The sequence below is a fragment of the Nipponia nippon genome, unplaced genomic scaffold (genome assembly GCF_047370975.1).
Source record: "Nipponia nippon isolate SJK-2023a ecotype South Korea unplaced genomic scaffold, ASM4737097v1 scaffold_34, whole genome shotgun sequence".
NCBI lineage: Eukaryota > Metazoa > Chordata > Aves > Pelecaniformes > Threskiornithidae > Nipponia > Nipponia nippon.
The window spans coordinates 591047-610621 of NW_028262352.1; the positions used below are offsets into that span (position 1 = coordinate 591047).

At 40.2% G+C, this 19575-nt stretch overlaps 1 protein-coding gene across 2 annotated transcripts in view; it reads right to left on the minus strand.

The window, feature by feature from the left end:
• The window catches only part of LOC104020924 (rapamycin-insensitive companion of mTOR), a 91488-nt gene that overhangs the window by 57366 nt on the left and 14547 nt on the right, over nt 1–19575 (minus strand). For both annotated transcript variants that reach the window (XR_015707670.1, XM_087770899.1), the window contains exons 3-5: nt 17110–17207; nt 3710–3774; nt 65–196 (exon numbers count right to left, since the gene is read on the minus strand). Coding sequence is in view for 1 of the 2 variants with exons in the window: in XM_087770899.1 (XP_087627025.1) it covers nt 65–196; nt 3710–3774; nt 17110–17207 (295 nt within the window). In the remaining variant the exon portion in view is untranslated. The remainder of the gene's footprint in view (nt 1–64; nt 197–3709; nt 3775–17109; nt 17208–19575) is intronic.

The following is a 19575-nucleotide window of genomic DNA, read 5'->3' on the forward strand; positions in this document are numbered from 1 at the left end:
AACCATGAAAAAACAAGTGATTTACAATTGCATAATTTACAACAAGGAAGGAAGGGAAAATTACCTGGCTATCAAGTAATCCACTTTCAACTTTAGCACCTTCTGGAGAATACTGGAGTCTCGAATGAGATATCGGAGGGCTCGCAATCCTGCTGCTCGCACCTCTTTTGCTTCATTTAGTAAAGCTAACCGCAGACTACAATGAAGAAAACAAGGGAAACAAACAATTATTTAGCAGCAGGTAGACTTACAGAATCATAGAATGCTTTGGGTTGGAAGGGACCTTTAAAGGTCACCTAGTCCATCCCCCCTGCAATTGGCAGGGACATCTACAACTAGATCAGGTTGCTCAGAGCCCCATCCAGCCTGACCTTGAATGTTTCCAGGGATGGGGCATCTACCACCTCTCTGGGCAACCCGTTCCAGTGTTTCACCACCCTCATCGTAAAAATTTTTTTCCTTATATCTAGTCTGAATCTACCCTCTTTTAGTTTAAAACCATTACCCCTTGCCCTATCGCTACAGGCCCTGCTAAAAAGTCTGTCCCCATCTTTCTTATAAGCCCCCTTTAAGTATTGAAAGGCCGCAATAAGGTCTCCCCGCAGCCTTCTCTTCTCCAGGCTGAAAAACCCCAGCTCTCTCAGCCTTCCCTCATAGCAGAGGTGTTCCAGGCCTCTGATCATTTTTCTGGCCCTCCTCTGGACCCTCTCCAACAGGTCTATGCCCTTCTTGTACTGAGGACTCCAGAGCTGGACGCAGTACTCCAGGTGGGGTCTCACCAGAGCAGAGTAGAGGGGCAGAATCACCTCCCTTGACCTGCTGGCCACGCTTCTTTTGACGCGGCCCAGGATACGGTTGGCTTTCTGGGCTGCAAGAGCACATTGCCGGCTCATGTCCAGCTTTTTGTCTATCAGTACCCCCAAGTCCTTCTCAGCAGAGCTGCTCTCAATCCCTTCATCCCCCAGCCTGTACTGATACTGGGGGTTGCCCCAACCCAGGCACAGGACCTTACACGTGGCCTTTTTGAACCTCATGAGGTTCACACAGGCCCATTTCTCCAGCCTGTCCAGGTCCCTCTGGATAGCATCCAAAATGGATGTGTCACTATCTTTAAATAGTGAGAATGCAATGAAAATATATAGCTAGCCAGAAAGACATAGCCCTGTATGACATAAAGGCCATAAAAATCCATAAAGGTCCAATGAAAGCAATGACATATAGAAGTGTACAAGGCTGAACAAAACCCTTCTCCATTAAAAACAAGAACTAAACAAAAAAAAACCCACCAGTCAATGACTGAACTGCAAAAAACTGAGAGCATGTATCATGAGCAAAAAGAGAAACCTGACCTTATAAAGCCAATTAAGATATGCTACAGCAGGCAGAAAAAAAATATGTAGGAAAACCTACATACGCGTGTCTGTATGTGTCTGTGTGTTCTGACTTCTCAGCTGTACCACAAGCATAAAACTTGAAAAATTAATCAGACCTACTGGATAACCCAAAAGGAAAGGGAGAAGGAATGAAGTAAATAAGAGAAAATAAGCACTTTCTTTGTACTAAGTCATTGCTTTAGAGGTCTGCATGAAGATTCCTATCCTGAAGTCTTTTTTATTATACTAAATATGAGTTAGACTAAGAAGTGAAAATGACGGAAGAACTGGAGGAAAGTAAGTATTGTCACTGGCCCATCAAGCTTCGCATCTAAGTGTTTGGAAAGAACATTAACATGAACAATCTGCATATATTTGCTAGCACCGTATTATGAATGGTAGCGGCCAAGATGGAGAAAAGGTGATCAACAGGTCTATACAAAAAGGATTCCAAAGCGCATCCAGAAGACTGTTTATCATCTTAAAAACCACCTTAAAATAAAACTGGCACCCAGAAGAGTTTACACAAACTGTATTCTGCTAATCTTTTGAAAGACTTGAAAGGAGTTATTACAATAGTGTATAAAAAGGCATAAGGTGCTGTTGAAGATTGTATTAATGGATATAAAGAGGTTATAGGGTGATGAAAAGTAGTTTCACAAATCAAAATCTGAAAAGATGAATTCAAAGAGTGGAGGTGAATGGAAGATTTTTATCCTGACAAATTTTTGTCCTGATTTTTATCCAGTTAAGTACTAGGTTCACAATCTCCTTTTGTAGACACTATTCAATATACAATTCATGATTTGGAGAAAGGAAGGGGGGGAAGAAATACAGAGGGCAACGTTGTTTATATTAATGAGAATAGGATGTTGTTATGAGAAACTTCAAGGGGACTTAAAAAGTATCTGTATGCATAGTTAACAAGATGGTGAAGAAAATTCAAGATTATTAGATATGAGTTAATGCACATCAAGACAAAAAAGTGTTATAAACCCATACTACATGATTCTAAAATAGCCATTGGATCAAGAAAATTATTTTGATATGCGCACTCCACGTGCACCTGTGGCTGTATGCTTGAGCTTGAAAATTATCACTATAGCAGAATAATCTACATATATGTATAAAAATTTTGCTTCTGATGTACATACACAGAGGAATCACTGGACTGACCAAAGTAACGTCACTAACCAAGATAATTGTCCTGCTATGTGTCTTTAATTTTTTGAGAAACCATTTTTGGCATTTTTTTAAGTAGGGGGCTATTTTTCTTCATGTGTCTGCTGAAAACAACATTTTTATCTGTTCCTTATTAATATCCTTAATTGTGTTTGGATTAGCAGATCTTTTTGCAAACTTTTTCCTATAAAAACAAACAATAGTATTTGCATAACACTTTTAAGACTTGTATTTAAAAACATTTTGTAAAGAACTCTGAATTTTGAAGTTATACTTTCAAGTGATGTTTAGTCCCATCATAAAACACTATAATAGATTACATAAACAAGATCAGAAGATGATAACCTATTAAAGCTCACAGCAAAATACGGATTCACAAAAACACTTATTAGCATTTTCTAGCTCTAGCAAGGAAAATCAGTTCTATTTAAGAAAACAACTTACAATATTTCCACAAGAAAAGGTACACAAGTTTTCCCAAAATTTTACTTAAAGTGACTAGCTTTTTCTAAGCTTGCTTTCTTAAGTCAGATAACTAAATTGAAAGAACACTAAATCATATTAAATACTAGATCTTAGTTGTTTCTGCCACCAATGCTGAGACTCAGGACAAATTTACCAACGCCTGTGCAAAAACACAGAAGTTCTGGAAATAAGCATGTAGTTACTTTTGACTCTCAGAAACAGCAACAAAATATAGGAAAATTCCCCTTGAAAGTACATACACAGGGTGTTTTAATAGCAAGGAAAGCGATACTACAAAGATATATATTCACACCAAATTAACATAAAATGTTTATCTTTAAATCCTGGTTCTACATCAAGAATATACTCTAAATTCTGTAAGAGCACATTTTTACTGAAAGTGCTTTCTGCAAGTACTGAGATATTTAGAGGTATTTTCTACATTTATGAGGAATATAATAAATTCACACTTTAACTTGGAGGGGTTTTTCCCCTCTTTGCCTCAAAACATATAATGTATTTGATTTTACTTATTAAAATATTTATAAAGTGTATATATTCAGCATTATAAAATTTCAAACACATTAGAACTACAAAATACTAGCTCAAAAGTACAAATAAAATTGATTTAATTGCACCTAGAACAATTAAAGTACCCTAGTATTGCTCTAGCGCACCTTATTACTTACCATATTATGATGCTGTCATACGTAAAACCTAGCTTTTCTTCAGCATGGCCAGTACTACAAAGAAGCTGAAAATAAAAGAAAACATCTATTACTTGTATGTCTTTAAAAATTACTATGTAAAATTGAAGATTTCTGGCAAATCTTTCAAAGAAAGCTGAGGAATTTCATTCATGGCAAGGGGAAACTTATCAACTTCAGACTTCCCTGAGAATTTCTACTGTCAGTATTCTATGCCTATATATGCCAGACACACACAAATCTGTGGCCTCTCATACTAGAAAAAAGCTTGCACAATTGTGTAAGCTGCCTACTGATCAATTTTTCAACTCCAGGTTGCTCCTCTTGCTGCCTTTAAGCTCTTTTCAGAAGAGCCATTAGTTAGCAATCCCTAACCTGAGCAGAGACAAATTGACTGAAGTCAAAGCACATCTGCATTCAAAAAGAGGGCTTGGGTGAGAGTTTTAAAGCAAAGATTGACACTGATGGTCCACTGTCATGTTTTGCCACAGCAGCACAGGTAGAAAAAAAGGCACTGCCAAGTGTCCCGTAATTGACATTTGGCCTGGCCTGCCATCGATTCCATAGAATTTGTACCTCTGAAAAAATCAGTGCAAAGGTTGAATGTATGCACACAAAAAGACACCAATAAACTGTCCCAAATGCTGAACATGTCAACCATATCTGTCTGTTTTGAGCACAAGACTGAAAATTTACAAGTGCAGTTTTTACATCCAAAACCAATCTCCAAAGGAGCAATCTAGTGCGTGCCTATGTTTTGGCCTCCTGAGAAAAGGAAAACGGTCTCTTCTATAAGAAGAGCTGATGCTGTTCTCCTTTGCAAGAGCCACAAAGAAATTCCTAGTAACCTCATGTACTACTCATAGCTAAAATTATAACATACTTTAATATTATGTCCAAATCCCAAAGCACTTTTCCAAGCACTTCTAAAAACTCAAGTGACTAATACTGATTGCAATAGCTTTACACTTTGTCCTTTTTGAAAGAGGTTCAGTTTTGCGTTCAGTTCTGAGCCAGTGCGTTATTAACAGTTTCTCCTCAGTGAGGAATTCAGGAAGCGTTTGTGCCAATTAGTGAATATCCCTGTTCTAAAATTATTAAAACATATCAAACTCTGTGCCACGTTCATGTTCTGTGCCAAGTGCAAAGTCCTGCACCTGGGTTGGGGCAATCCCCGGTATCAGTACAGGCTGGGGGATGAAGGGATTGAGAGCAGCTCTGCCAAGAAGGACTTGGGGGTACTGATGGAGGGAAAGCTGGACATGAGCCAGCAATGTGCTCTCGCAGCCCAGAAAGCCAACCGTATCCTGGGCTGCATCAAAAGAAGCGTAGCCAGCAGGTTGAGGGAGGTGATTCTGCCCCTGTACTCTGCTCTGGTGAGACCCCACCTGGAGTACTGCGTCCAGCTCTGGAGTCCTCAGTACAAGAAGGACATGGACCTGTTGGAGAGGGTCCAGAGGAGGGCCACAAAAATGATCAGAGGGCTGGAACACCTCTGCTATGAGGAAAGGCTGAAAGAGCTAGGGCTGTTCAGCCTGGAGAAGAGAAGGCTGCGGGGAGACCTTATTGCGGCCTTTCAATACTTAAAGGGGGCTTATAAGAAAGATGGGGACAGACTTTTTAGCAGGGCCTGTAGCGATAGGACAAGGGGTAATGGTTTTAAACTAAAAGAGGGTAGATTCAGACTAGATATAAGGAAAAAAATTTTTACGATGAGGGTGGTGAAACACTGGAACGGGTTGCCCAGAGAGGTGGTAGATGCCCCATCCCTGGAAACATTCAAGGTCAGGCTGGATGGGGCTCTGAGCAACCTGATCTAGTTGTAGATGTCCCTGCCAATTGCAGGGGGGATGGACTAGATGACCTTTAAAGGTCCCTTCCAACCCAAAGCATTCTATGATTCTATGATTTGTTATATGTATTTACTACTAACAATAAGAAATTTATAATAAACTAAATAACCAGTTAAATTAAGACTACTGTAAGTTGAAATATTTAACATGTTCCATGCTCCTGTTCTACTGTTCACCTCCACCTGAAAAATCAGCATACTGCACAGAAACTCTGCTTTTAAGTAAATCCATTTTATTAGCATGAAGGTTTAAATTCAAACACTTAAGTTTATGCTCAGAGTACAAATTCTTCCAAGGACCACATTACGTCTTTTTTTACCACAATTATTTTTCATATTGTGAGAAAAATGCAGAGTGGTAATGGTGAAATCCAAAGTTGTTAATAAGAGAGATTATTAAATTGACCCAGATCAGCTCCATATTTGGGCTCAAATAATCTAAGTTAGTTGAAATATTTGGGATTTTGCATTTTTAACAGTGGCTATAATCAGAGATGATTATAAAACATAAGGAAAGTTATTATACATCCTATTTTCCCCCACCTTTCAAATTTAAGTGATAATAAAACTAGGCAATTGCGTGCATTAACTGGTTATGACAGTATGTTACTTCTTAGCATCAATCTATTTTTATGCCATGTTCTTGGACTGCCTAAGGCCACCGCTGCTGCTTTAGCATTTCTGTTGACAAGTTATGAACTCTAAAAATTGGCTGGCAGTATAAGCAAAACAGTGTGATAAGACAGTAAGTAAAACCAGTTCGTTTTTCAGACTAGTACATCAATATTTGTTTAGGCTCATCATTTATACATCTAACCCTTTCCCATTCATTCCACCCCAGACACAAATGACAAATCCTAATTTAACATACCAGATTATCTTCAACACTCTTTTTTCCTACTAAAAAAAAAAAATTATAATTCTGATGTAGGGGAAAAAAAAACAGTTCTGAGAAAGCTGCTATTGTGTGGAACACGAGTGCATTTTTGAAGCGAGTCTCCTGTCATCACATTCACCATGCTTTGGTTTGCATCTTGAGCAGTCCTGAGATGAAACTAAAGCAGATGACAAGTTCCAGGAACCCACACCTAACCTGCTGCAATTGCTAAAGGGCATTCAGGACTCTAGTCTAGTCTAGTCTTCAGTAACCACTCCTTACCAAACACATACAGTGTGGATATTAGCTCCTCAGTACCAACTGTTTTGCTCTATATATGTACTCCCATTGCACACACCCTCACTGATGTAAAAAGAAACTTGACCTTATCTTGAAACTCATAGTCATGTAACCTGACAACAGTTATAACTTGAGGAAAGTTTAACCGCTGTGTGGATACAAATTTCTGAATGTGATGATAATTATTATCAAAGTGTGTGATTGTGTCTGTGCATACATGTGAAACATTTCTCACAGAAAATGAACAGATAAAATTAGCTGAAAAAAAGTAAGTACAAGATTAGCTACTTCAGCTATTAGTTTACTCTCATTCCAACAGGCCACCATTACTTATGTATTGGCTTTCTTTACAATTTACACACAGTAGTGTGCTTACAGGATTTCCAGCTAGAAAAGAATTTAAAAGATGGACAGCAAGATCAGAATTCAAAATGTTTCAGTGATTTGAAAGGAGCACCCAAACTGGATAAGAAAATTCAATTAAATAAAGGGAACAGCATATCATATAATTCAGGGTACCACACATTAAGAGAGACAGAAAAGCTGAAAGGATCCCAGCAGAGAAATACAAGATGTCCAGAAAACATTCAGAATGTCAAATACAAAAACAAATTTCAGAAGTAAAGCAAGATCTATAAGTTACAGCAATATATAAACTGAGTTAATGTGATGTCGTTTCCAAAAAAGGAAATTTTACTTTTGGAAATACTAATAGGACTGCATTATGTTTGAGATTAAGAGACCTTTTGATGTCCTGCAGAAACAGTAATTTTCTAATTAGCAAAACTACTAACCACTTGTGCCTTGGGAAAGGAATTTGGGAGGGAGCTAAGAGATATGAAAGTGTTTGTATAAGTAACGAACTGTGGAAAACTAACGGCTCTAGCCTTGAAGAAGTTTTTTCCACTTCACAGGTTGCTCTCAAAACTGCATAAAGAACAAAATTTTGGGCACCACATTTTAAAAGCAGACAAACTGGAAAAAGTGTAGCAGAAAAATGTACAAGGCAGCTAGAAAATACACCCATGAAGGCTGAAACACTGGGTTTATTTAGTCTAGGGGAAAAAATTGGCAAAAGTAAGGTTGGATTGATATATGTTGGGGGGGGGGGGGGAGTCATGGAAGCTGCTATAAAGAAGATACTGTTCAGCTGGTCTCAATGCTTTGGGTATTTGCTCAGTTATAAATGTCTGGTCTTAAAAAATATATTTAAGGGAAAACTTTGCCACTTTCTTCTCATTTCAACTTCAAACAACATTAAGCAGGTCAATGATTCCAGCCCAAATGCAGTGATGTTTGTAGACGTCTGAATTCCTGACAAAGCCAAGTATAACTGTCATGTTTTTGACTGTAACATTTAACAATTAATATTCATATCATTGTAGTATAAGTTTGAAGGCAAGCAATACCAGAATACTAAAATCTGCTTTTGGCTACACATTGCTATATTTTACTAAAATGGCAATTGATTATCATATCATGTAAATGCCTGTAATTATGCAAATAGACTTCATATTTTACATATATATTTTATAAAAAGTGTGTATATTTTTATATATACACAATAAATTTTAATTTTTTTATACATATACACACACAGAATATACTTTGCCTGTTAAAACTGCCTATAATTCAACTCTAAAATTCTAAATTTTTGATATAATGGTAAATGAATGGGAATAGCACAGAATCTTTGAGTGGATGATTTAATATTAGGACAAAATGATACTTATGCTAGGCCAGACAGTAACTAACTTACAGTGAAGGTTTTTTTCATGTTTAATGTCAGCTATGAGTTTTTCGTGCTACTTGGATGAGTCATAGCAATATGAGTAACACATCAACATGTCTTGGAAACAGCTCAAAACAACAAAACCACAGGAGGTCAACAGCATACACAAGTTGAGTGCACACCAAGACCATTCAAATTTAACAGAATAATCACAGCAATTAATAGGTAAAAGTATGATATTATTCCAAGTGTCCAAAATGTAATTATTATACTGTAATTTTGGAAATACAGTGTGAACAATCACTGGTAATATTTATGAGGAGACTACTTAGTAGATTCTAGTCTTAAGAGAAGCCCTTACTGAAAACGCATCCTCTGAATTTAGACCCATTAGCTCTCCATGTTTGTTCCACAGCTGAATGCCCCTAAGCAGATATTCTGTTCCTATCTGCTACATATTTCATCATAAGGTATCAAGTTTTGCCCATAGTGGTGTATAGCTATTTGGGTGAATGTTACAGTCAGTCAATACTATATTCAGATTCTAAGATACTTAGGTTTTGCAAAGGACAGCCAAGACCCTAAAATGACAACAGAAGCAGAGCAAGAAATGATGCAAGAGACTATGAATCAGACAGACAGACTGAATCTGTGAGAGCCCCTGTAGCTCCAAAATCAATCCATATCCTAGTGAAACTTAGCAGCATGGTCAAAAGCTAACAGATATATAAAGCAGAGTAATGGAGCCTCATTAAATAATGATAGAATTAGTTTTGAGCAGATTGAAACTATCATCTTCCATATAACTGATGCTATTCAATTGCTAGGGTTAAGCTAAAATGAATTAAGTTTCATTTTGTCCTTAAAGAAGCACCTTTCTTTTTGAAGGAAAAATAAAAATCCCGATAACAATATCTGTGGATCTTTTTTTCTGTTCATTATTTAAATATGCTTTTAGGTTTAAAAAGGTATGAAGGACCTCTCGGAACCTAACAGTGGAATAAACTTTCTATAATAAAGGATTCTAAATGAATACTTCAAATCAAAAAGATATTTTCCACTAGGTAAATGCAACTGTACAGTTCCTTCTGGTTTTCAGTAATTTGTCACTTACTACTTCTCATGGGGGTGGGGAAAACCCAAAAGAAATAACCATGATGTTTTAGTACTAATCAGCAGAAGTCAGGAAACTTCAAGGCGCTTGCCTTATGTAGCTGGCCATATAAATGAAAGATGGGTAAACCTAGTCAGCTTATTGGAGCCAAAGGCACATACTGAGCTTGCGAACTGCTGTGACAACCGAAGGAGTCACTGACCATTTACTAGAGTTCAAATCTGCTGGAGGGTAGGAAGGCCCTACAGAGGGACCTGGACAGGCTGGATCGTTGGGCCAGGGCCAACTGTATGAGGTTCAACAAGGCTAAGTGCCGGGTCCTGTGCTTGGGTCACAACAACCCCATGCAACCCTACAGGCTTGGGGAGGAGTGGCTGGAGAGCTGCCTGGTGGAAAAGGACCTGTGGGTGTTGGTCGACAGCCAGCTGAACATGAGCCAGCAGTGTGCTCAGGTGCCCAAGAGGGCCAATGGCATCCTGGCTTGTATCAGAAACAGTGTGGCCAGCAGGACCAGGGAGGTGATAGTGCCCCTGTATTCGGCACTGGTGAGGCCGCACCTCGAGTACTGTGTTCACTTTTGGGCCCCTCACTACAAGAAGGACATCGAGGTGCTGGAGCGTGTCCAAAGAAGGGCAACGAAGCTGGTGAAGGGTCTGGAGAACAAGCCTTATGAGGAGCGGCTGAGGGAGCTGGGGTTGTTTAGTCTGGAGAAGAGGAGGCTGAGAGGAGACCTTATTGCTCTCTACAACTACCTGAAAGGAGGTTGTAGCGAGGTGGGGGTCGGTCTCTTCTCCCAAGTAGCAAGTGATAGGATCAGAGGAAACGGCCTCAAGCTGCGCCAGGGGAGGTTTAGGTTAGATATTAGGAAAAACTTCTTCACCGAAAGGGTGGTCAAGCATTGGAACAGGCTGCCCAGGGAAGTGGTTGAGTCTCCGTCCCTGGAGGTATTTAAAGAACGGACAGATATGGTGCTTGAAAACATGGTATAGATGAACTTGGCAGTGATAGGTTGACGGTTGGACTCGATGATCTTCAGGGTCTTTTTCCAACCTTGACGATTCTATGATTCTATGAAATCCTCAAACAGTTTTCAGGTCAAAATTCATAGAATCATAGAATCATTAAGGTTGGAAAAGACCTTTAAGATCATCGAGTCCAACCGTTAACCTAACACTGCCAAGTCCACCACTAAACCATGTCCCTAAGAGCCACGTTTACTCTTCTTTTAAATATCTCCAGGGATGGAGACTCAACCACTTCCCTGGACAGCCTGTTCCAGAGCCTCACTACCCTTTCGGTGAAGACGTTTTTCCTAATATCCAACCTAAACTTCCCCTGGCGCAGCTTAAGGCCGTTTCCTCTTGTCCTATCGCTTGTTACTTGGGAGAAGAGACCGACCCCCACCTCACTACAACCTCCTTTCAGGTAGTTGTAGAGAGCGATAAGGTCTCCCCTCAGCCTCCTCTTCTCCAAACTAAACAACCCTTGTTCCCTCAGCCGCTCCTCATAAGACTTGTTCTCTAGACCCTTCACCAGCTTCGTTGCCCTTCTTTGGACACACTCCAGCACCTCAATGTCCTTCTTGTAGTGAGGGGCCCAAAACTGAACACAGTATTCGAGGTGCGGCCTCACCAGGGCCAAGTACAGGGGCACTATCACCTCCCTGGTCCTGCTGGCCACACTATTCCTGATACAAGCCAGGATGCCATTGGCCGCCTTGGCCACCTGGGCACACTGCTGGCTCATGTTCAGGCAGTTGTCAACCAACACCCACAGGTCCTTTTCCACCAGGCAGCTCTCCAGCCACTCCTCCCCCAGCCTGTAGCGTTGCATGGGGTTGTTGTGACCCAAGCGCAGGACCCGGCACTTAGCCTTGTTGAACCTCATACAGTTGGCCCCGGCCCAACGATCCAGCCTGTCCAGGTCCCTCTGTAGGGCCTTCCTACCCTCCAGCAGATCGACACTTCCACCCAACTTGGTGTCATCTGTGAACTTCCTGAGGGTGCACTCGATCCCCTCGTCCAGATCATTGACAAAGATATTGAACAGAATCAGCCCCAACACTGAGCCCTGGGGAACACCACCCGTGACCAGCCGCCAACTGGATTTGACTCCATTCACCACCACTCTCTGGGCTCGGCCGTCCAGCCAGTTTTTAACGCAGCGCAGAGTGCACTTATCCAAGCCGTGAGCAGCCAGCTTCTCCAGGAGAATGCTGTGGGAGACAGTGTCAAAGGCCTTACTAAAGTCCAAGTAGACAACATCCACAGCCTTCCCCTCATCCACCAAGCGGGTCACCTTGTCATGGAAGGAGACCAGGTTAGTGAAGCAGGACCTGCCTTTCATAAACCCATGCTGGCTGGGCCTGATCCCTCGGTTGTCCCGCACGTGCCGCATAATGGCACTCGAGATGATCTGCTCCATGACCTGTCCCAGCACCGAGGTCAGGCTGACAGGCCTGTAGTTCCCCGGATCCTCCTTCCGACCCTTCTTGTAGGCATCACATTTGCTAACTTCCAGTCAACTGGGACCTCCTGAGTTAGCCAGGACTGCTGATAAATGATGGAGAGTGGCTTGGCAAGGTCCTGTGCCAGCTCCCTCAGTATCCTCGCGTGGATCCTGTCTGGCCCCATGGACTTGTGGGCATCCAGGTGGAGGAGCAGGTCAGTGACTGCCACCTCTTTGACAACCGGGGCTTCATTCTGCATCCTATCTCCATCTCCCAGCTCAGGGATCTGAATACCCTGAGGATGACCAGTCTGACTATTAAAGACTGAGGCAAAGACGACATTAAGTACCTCAGCCTTCTCCTCATCCTTCGTGGCAATGTTTCCCTCTGCATCCAACAAAGGATGGAGATTCTCCTTGGCCCTCCTTTTGTCGCTGATATATTTGCAAAAACATTTTTTGTTATCCTTCACTGCAGTGGCCAGTTTAAGTTCTAGCTGGGCCTTTGCCTTTCTAATCTTCTCCCTGCATAACCTCAACAACATCCTTGTAGTCCTCCTGAGTTGCCTGCCCCTTCTTCCAAAGGCGGTAGGCTCTCCTTTTTTTCTTGAGTTCCAGCCACAGCTCTCTGTTCAGCCAGGCTGGTCTTCTCCCCCACCTGCTCGACTTTCAGCACATGGGGATGGCCTGCTCCTGTGCCTTTGAGATTTCCTCCTTGAATAACATCCAGCCTTCCTGGACTCCTTTGCCCTTCAGGACTGCTTCCCAAGGGACTCTGTTAACCAGACTCCTAAACAAGCCAAAGTCTGCCTTTCTAACGTCCAGGGTAGCAGTTTTGCTGACCCCCCCTCCTTACTTCTCCAAGAATTGAAAACTCTATCATTTCATGGTCACTGAGCCCAAGACAGCCTCCGACCACCACATCACCCACCAGGCCTTCTCTGTTTGTCAACAGCAGGTCCAGCAGGGCACCTCCCCTGGTTGGCTCACTTACCAGCTGCGTCAGGAAGTTATCTTCCACACACTCCAGGAACCTCCGAGACTGCTTTCTCTCTGCTGTGTTGTATTTCCAGCAGATATCTGGTAAGTTGAAGTCTCCCATGAGAACAAGGGCTAGGGATTCTGAGACTTCAGCTAACCGCTTGTGGAATACTTGATCTGTTTCTTCATCTTGGTTGGGTGGTCTATAACAGACTCCCACCAGGATATCTGCCTTGTTAGCCTTCCCCCTGATCTTTACCCATAAGCACTCAACCTTATCATTACCGTCGTTGAGTTCTAGACAGTCAAAACTCTCTAACGTACAAGGCTACCCCACCACCTCTCCTTCCTTGCCCATCCCTTCTGAAGAGCTTGTAGCCATCCATTGCAGCACTCCAGTTGTGCGAGGTTACCTTAAATAGTGATACAGGCAGTTTGAAAGAAAGAAAATTATTTTTGTCCAGTACAGATTAGGCAGTACTTCACAAGCCCTTTTGCACACAAAACTGCAGCTTCAGGTATCAGGTGATGAGCAGCAGACGAGGAGAAAAATTTCTGAGTCTGCCACAGCTGCAATTCAGAACAAAACATAACTTTCATAGCCTGAGTATCATCAGAACTAGGAATGCTAATTTCTTGGAGCAGAAAACTTAAGATGCTACAGCACCTGTTAAGCAAGAATAACCCATGTTCTACAGCCAAAGAGCCAAGAACGTGAACATTAAAGATTTTACTAATAAGTACTAGCTAAAATTTGATGAATGAAATGCAAGCTTTTGTAAAATATCATGTATACAGCGTACTTTGCACAGTAAGCATGGGTGCTGTGGTGACTTGAACGTCACTAGTTAAAACTCCTCTTGAAGGGAAAGACAAATGAAAATGGAGTCACATCTCTTAGGCATGCAAACGTCAAATAAAGTATCTGCCGTACGGTATCATTCTTGCAGATAAAGTAACAAATTCTGTTGACTGCTGACCACCATTATTTTAATCAATTTTATACAAAGTTATTTAACTTCTGCATAAAATCCTGGAGTCTAGTTCAATAATTTTTGAAGGGTGATTGCTTTCCTTCTCCTTAATAAATATGGGGATACCCCACCACCCCCTTAAAAATCTAGTCCTCTTTCAAGGAAAGAAACCTGAACCTAACATACCTCAGATGTCTCGGAATTAATACAAAACAATGTCTACCATGATATCTGTCAGGAAAATCCATGTTAACTTGCATTACTTGTTTCCATATGAATACAAATATTTTGCTTCCTCTGACCAAAAATGTGAGAGTTGCCCAGTCTTTGAAGGAAAAATTTGTGGCAGTGGGGAGCAACTGCTTAGACTGGTGCTGACATTTTCTTTTAAGTATAATAATATTCCTAGCAAGAAGGTTAAGTTTTATAGATTTTTCTGTATTATTTTATCAGAAATATGCTATAAAACAAATTTTCAAAGGTACTTTCCCTGCCCATAGGACAAATATCCTAGATAACTAGTAGCCTTTTAGATGGACCATAAAATGCAAGAATTTACAGACAAATCAAGTTCATCACCATCAATATAATTCCAAGACAGGATACAAACATCCTTGGCCCTTAGCACATCTAACATCACAAAACCTCACTGTCTTCCCCACACTTCCATCTCACAAAGGAGGAACTGAGACTATATCAACTCATGGTAGAAGAGCAGAGTGCAAAAAGGAAATAAAACCATCTCCCCCAAGCTCCAGTCTTTCAGTCTTAACCACTGCACTGAAAAAAAAACACAGAACTGTTCCAAGCACAAAGGAGACAATACAATTTGCAACTTTTATTCTATTTTCATAACTGCATTTACAGTTCAAATAAAAATAGGAAGTTTCCAAAACCAAATGCACAAGTTATACATTTATAAAAACAGATATTCCAGGGAGATGACTGTAAGAACAAGTGCTAAACATCAAATAGAGTTGGATGATTCCTTTATACAGGATCACTCTGATTCAGGATCAAAACCAGGTTATGAACTACAGTCTCTGTCTTCAAAAGTCATATTTAATTTTAACGATTTGCTTTTCACAAATTCATCATTTCTTGCCAGTCTTAAGTTCAATTTATGAAAACCTTCCTTGTGTTTTTGTACGTATTTTCCAGTTTTATCACTACGTAAGTATAAGGAACAAATTCTTCAAATATTCAATTATGGAATTATTCAATTTTTCAAAATTAACTTTAAAAAAATTTGGTTCATTCTTTAATTACATTATGCATATTTGTTAATTTACCACATTTATAGGTGCTTAACATCTGCAGTAGTAAAATCAACACTTTTAAGATACATACTTCCAAATATTGACTTTTCACTAGGATCATTCATCTGCAAACCTAATCCAGCTCTTTAATTTTAAGGCAACTAGAGAATTTGGAAGCACCTACATTTATAAGTTTCCAGGTCAGCACAAAAAGGAAATACAGCTATGCATCAGCCTTTTCTAGCAGAAAAATGGGTTTTCTTGAAATACAGTTCAGAATCTCAGTAATAGCAGCAGCATTTTGCCAGTGGTGGATGTCTGACATAAACTGATAGATGCAATAAGGCAATGACCCAAAGAAAAGATTTCAGTATAAACAAGTTCAGTTCCTCAGTGAATGCTATGCACCTACATGTGCTCTGAACCAACTCAGAAAATGGAACATTTACAGATTTGTTATTAATGCACTAGAAGATAAAGTTATTTGCTATCATAATTTTGTTCTCAGTACTCACCCTCCTGCTAACTGAATCTCATACACTACCACTGAAGTGTTGTTCAATTTTACAAGGAGTGCTTTCAACAGCCAAGAAGCATGCCTACTTCAAAGACTATGATGCATGTTTGTCCTTCTCATATCAATTGGTCCCCCAAACCTGCCCTTGAGCATTTATTCTTTCACTTGAGATTGTTTCAAAACTGTCAAGCAGCCTCCCAGTTATCTTACTCAATGATTTTTTATCAGCTCATCTACAACAACAGTAATTTAAACCTTACTTTCCCCACAAAATTTTCCACTACTAACTTGTTTCTTGGCTACTGCTGATTGCAGGATTCATCCTGTGTCACAGAAACTTGGCTTTCATCTTCAGGCATGCCACCCTATCTGTGGCGCTCTATCAGAAAGGTGTACAACTTACCAGCTCCTTCTGTTTATCAGTCCATCCATTTGGGTAACACTCACACTGAAGCTCCAATGTCTCCTAGCTCATTGACTGCAGCGCACTTTTCCCTTGCCTCAACAAATGGAACACTGGTCCAACCACAACCATTCAGTATGCTACAACAAACACCCCTTTCATAACTACCTGCTCACATCCCATCAGCCCTCTCTGCTGCTCTCCACGTGTTCCCCCTCTACCAAAAAAATGGTACTTGCTCTCCTTCTGAGGGCCTTTCATGGTCTCTTTCTTCAGACTACCATCTCTCATTCTGCAGTAAGTTTTTAATTCTTGCCCCCTGTCAGCTCACAACATCAGCTTCCAACGTATCTGTCATACTTTCAGGCAAGTACCTTTCACATTCCTATGATTTGGAAGCAGCACCTCAAAAATCAGCAATACAGACCATTTCTAGAAATTGTCCCTTTAAATCTTTTTCACTATGAAACCTGCAATGAAAGTTGACAGTTGCTATTCTATTAATGCCCAAACCACTGCATATCATGCTCATCGATACAGTCCTCTCCCTCACCATACTTTGTCAGTTTACATCCAGAGAGTCTGGCATTTCATATTTTTTATTCTATTCTGTGGAGCAGGAACCAATCTTTAGTTCTATCTGTGCAATATGAATTGCATGAATTGAGAGATAATTCAGGCTTCTAAGCACTAAAATACTGCGAAAATTCAGCCAGTAAGACATGTAGACAAACTTCAGCATAACCCTGCATTCACATATTTGCTTGTCCTTATTTGCTCCTTTCCTCTCCCACAGTACATAGATTCCAAGTACTGTTCCATGATACTAAGCTGTTTCATGAATCTCCCAGCCAACACCTGATAGAGTACATATAAAATATTTTGCCCATATGATCACTTGTTCTGATGCCATTTGAGCTCTTACCTTAGTAAAATTATTCAAGTGTCCTAGTTTTCTCATATTTGAAACGCCTTGTAACTTGGCCACATTTTGGAGAATCTCTCGCATATTATCACAGGGTTCTGCAAAAGAAAACAGATACAGTTTAAAAAAAAATCTAAAATCTAAACATGCATTCAACATACAGTTTCCTAAATATAACAGGTACTCTCCTGGTCTTAATTAAGGACGCAGATCATTTTCCCTCAAGAAGCATTAATTTGATTTATGCCTAGAACCAAAACCAGGCATACCCGAGTTCTCTAGAATAAATACTAAAGCCTATGGAGGAGAGACTCCTATTTTAAAGCAGATTTCAATCAATATCTTAGATTTACAGTTGATGAAGAAATCCATTTAGTGTCTGAAACTCCAATCCTAGCATCTCATAACTGAACAGCTTTATCCTTAATCCCCTTGTAATTTAAAGACAAGAAGTAAACTTAAAGACAGAAGTAAAAAGATATCATGTTACTGCCACACTACGTGATTTTTTTTTTTTTCCCTTCAGACAAAGGGTCGGTGAGATTTTGGGAAGACAGGACTCTCTTTCTGCTCTCCATATTAATCTCTGTCCACAATCACCCTAAACTTACTAGAGGGCTGGGACTTTGCAGTGACATGGGAAGTGAACTACAAGGTAAGCAGGGGGAGTAGGAACTTCTCCTTTCTTCCTAAGGGTCCACCATCCCAACAAAAAAATCCCCAGGATTCAGACACCAGTTGATAACCCTGAATTTTGTTGGGAAATGGAAAAGGACTACCAAACATGGGGAGAAGAGACAATATTGCCCTGCCTTTGGGAATAAGTCTGGGAGTTGAGGCAGTGGGACAAGCAGCATAGAGTGGGGCTGGGCACAGAGAGCTGCACACAGAGCTACTGTAACAGAAACTGCAGTAAACTCTGTGCACAACGGTATTGCGGTAGGACAGTTTTCAAAGGGAGATGCTTGACTGCAGGATTTTTGTGCAGTCTTGAATTAGACACTGTATTCTGCGACAGGCACTACAACACTATCAACAGCACTGTAGCTTGAAATAAATGAAATACCAAGGCTACGCTGGAGACGTGAGCTGTTAAAAAGTACTACATTACCAAAAAAGAAAAAAAAAATGCATTACATAAAATAAAGTCTTTAGAAAAAGCCTGAAGAAGAGTCCAAACATTGGACATCTGGAAAGCAGCAAAGAGAAGGGGTTTGTGTGTGGTGCCCCATACTGGCTTCCAGTAAAAGAAACTTGCTTCCTACTACAGTATGAACAGCTACAGCTGAATTTGTGGAGTATATATAGTCTTTTATTTCCCTGTTCATCCTGAAAGGATATTTGTATATTTTTCACTATACAAAGGAAATAGAAAGTATCAGAGATGTAAAGAAAGGACTTTCTCACCACCTCTCTACAAACCAAGTCGAGTTTGTTATCAACTTCTGTAGTTTAAAAAATTTAAAAAGCAACAAATTTGAAAAAGCAGACATATCTAGCAATCTCATCAGGATATATTCAGAACATATTTGGAAAGACAAGAGCCTGTACTTGCACTACCATCAGGAATACAAGGCACTATTTAAAGATTAAGACACCTACAGGTAGGCACCTGAATTCAGGTACGTAAACCTGTGCTAGATATCTCAGCTCCCATTGTAGTTAATGGATCTCTCATCTATCAGCCAATGAAGTCTAAAACAATTAACCTGACTAGCTGCAAGGTGTCTACTCAAGGGTAAGGTGAATCAATTGTATTGACTACACTGCTTATAATGAGACTTTAGCACATGTACAGACATGCTACTGCCACACCACATAATTATGATTTTTTTCAGACAAAGGGTCAGTGGGATTTTGGGAAGACAAGACAGGCATCAATCTCAATCATCAACAGCTTGTATGAAATATCCTCTTCCACAAACCTTAGTCACAGCAATAAGCAAAGTCAACTGTCAGATACACAGCCACAAGACAGAGCTACCTTGCATTGCAGAACACTATGCATAATGAAACAGTGAAACCAAACATGCAATAACTTTGTATTTAAATTGGAACACGTGTATGCATCTGTTTGGACTCCCCCACCCTGCAACAACAACAACAAAAAAATCTTTGATACAATCACAGAAATTAGACAATGAAAATCTTACTGGATCCATCCCAAGTTTAGGATTCCTCTGCATAGTTTATTTTTCCAGGGCTTAATTCAGTTTTAGAGGTTTGCAATAGCATAAAACATAAAAAAAAAAAAAAAATAAAAAAGAGAAACATTGAAGACAAATAGGTTGGTATAGTTTACATCATAACCCCTAATTTCAAGGGAACATAATAAGAGAGGAAAATAACTTCCTCATAATTTGGTTTCTCTGAAAATACAGTTTGGTTGATTTCTACACTTTGGCCTGCCGTGGGTTATGAGTGGGAATTTCCCTGGCTCACACCACTTTTGGACCTGTAACATAT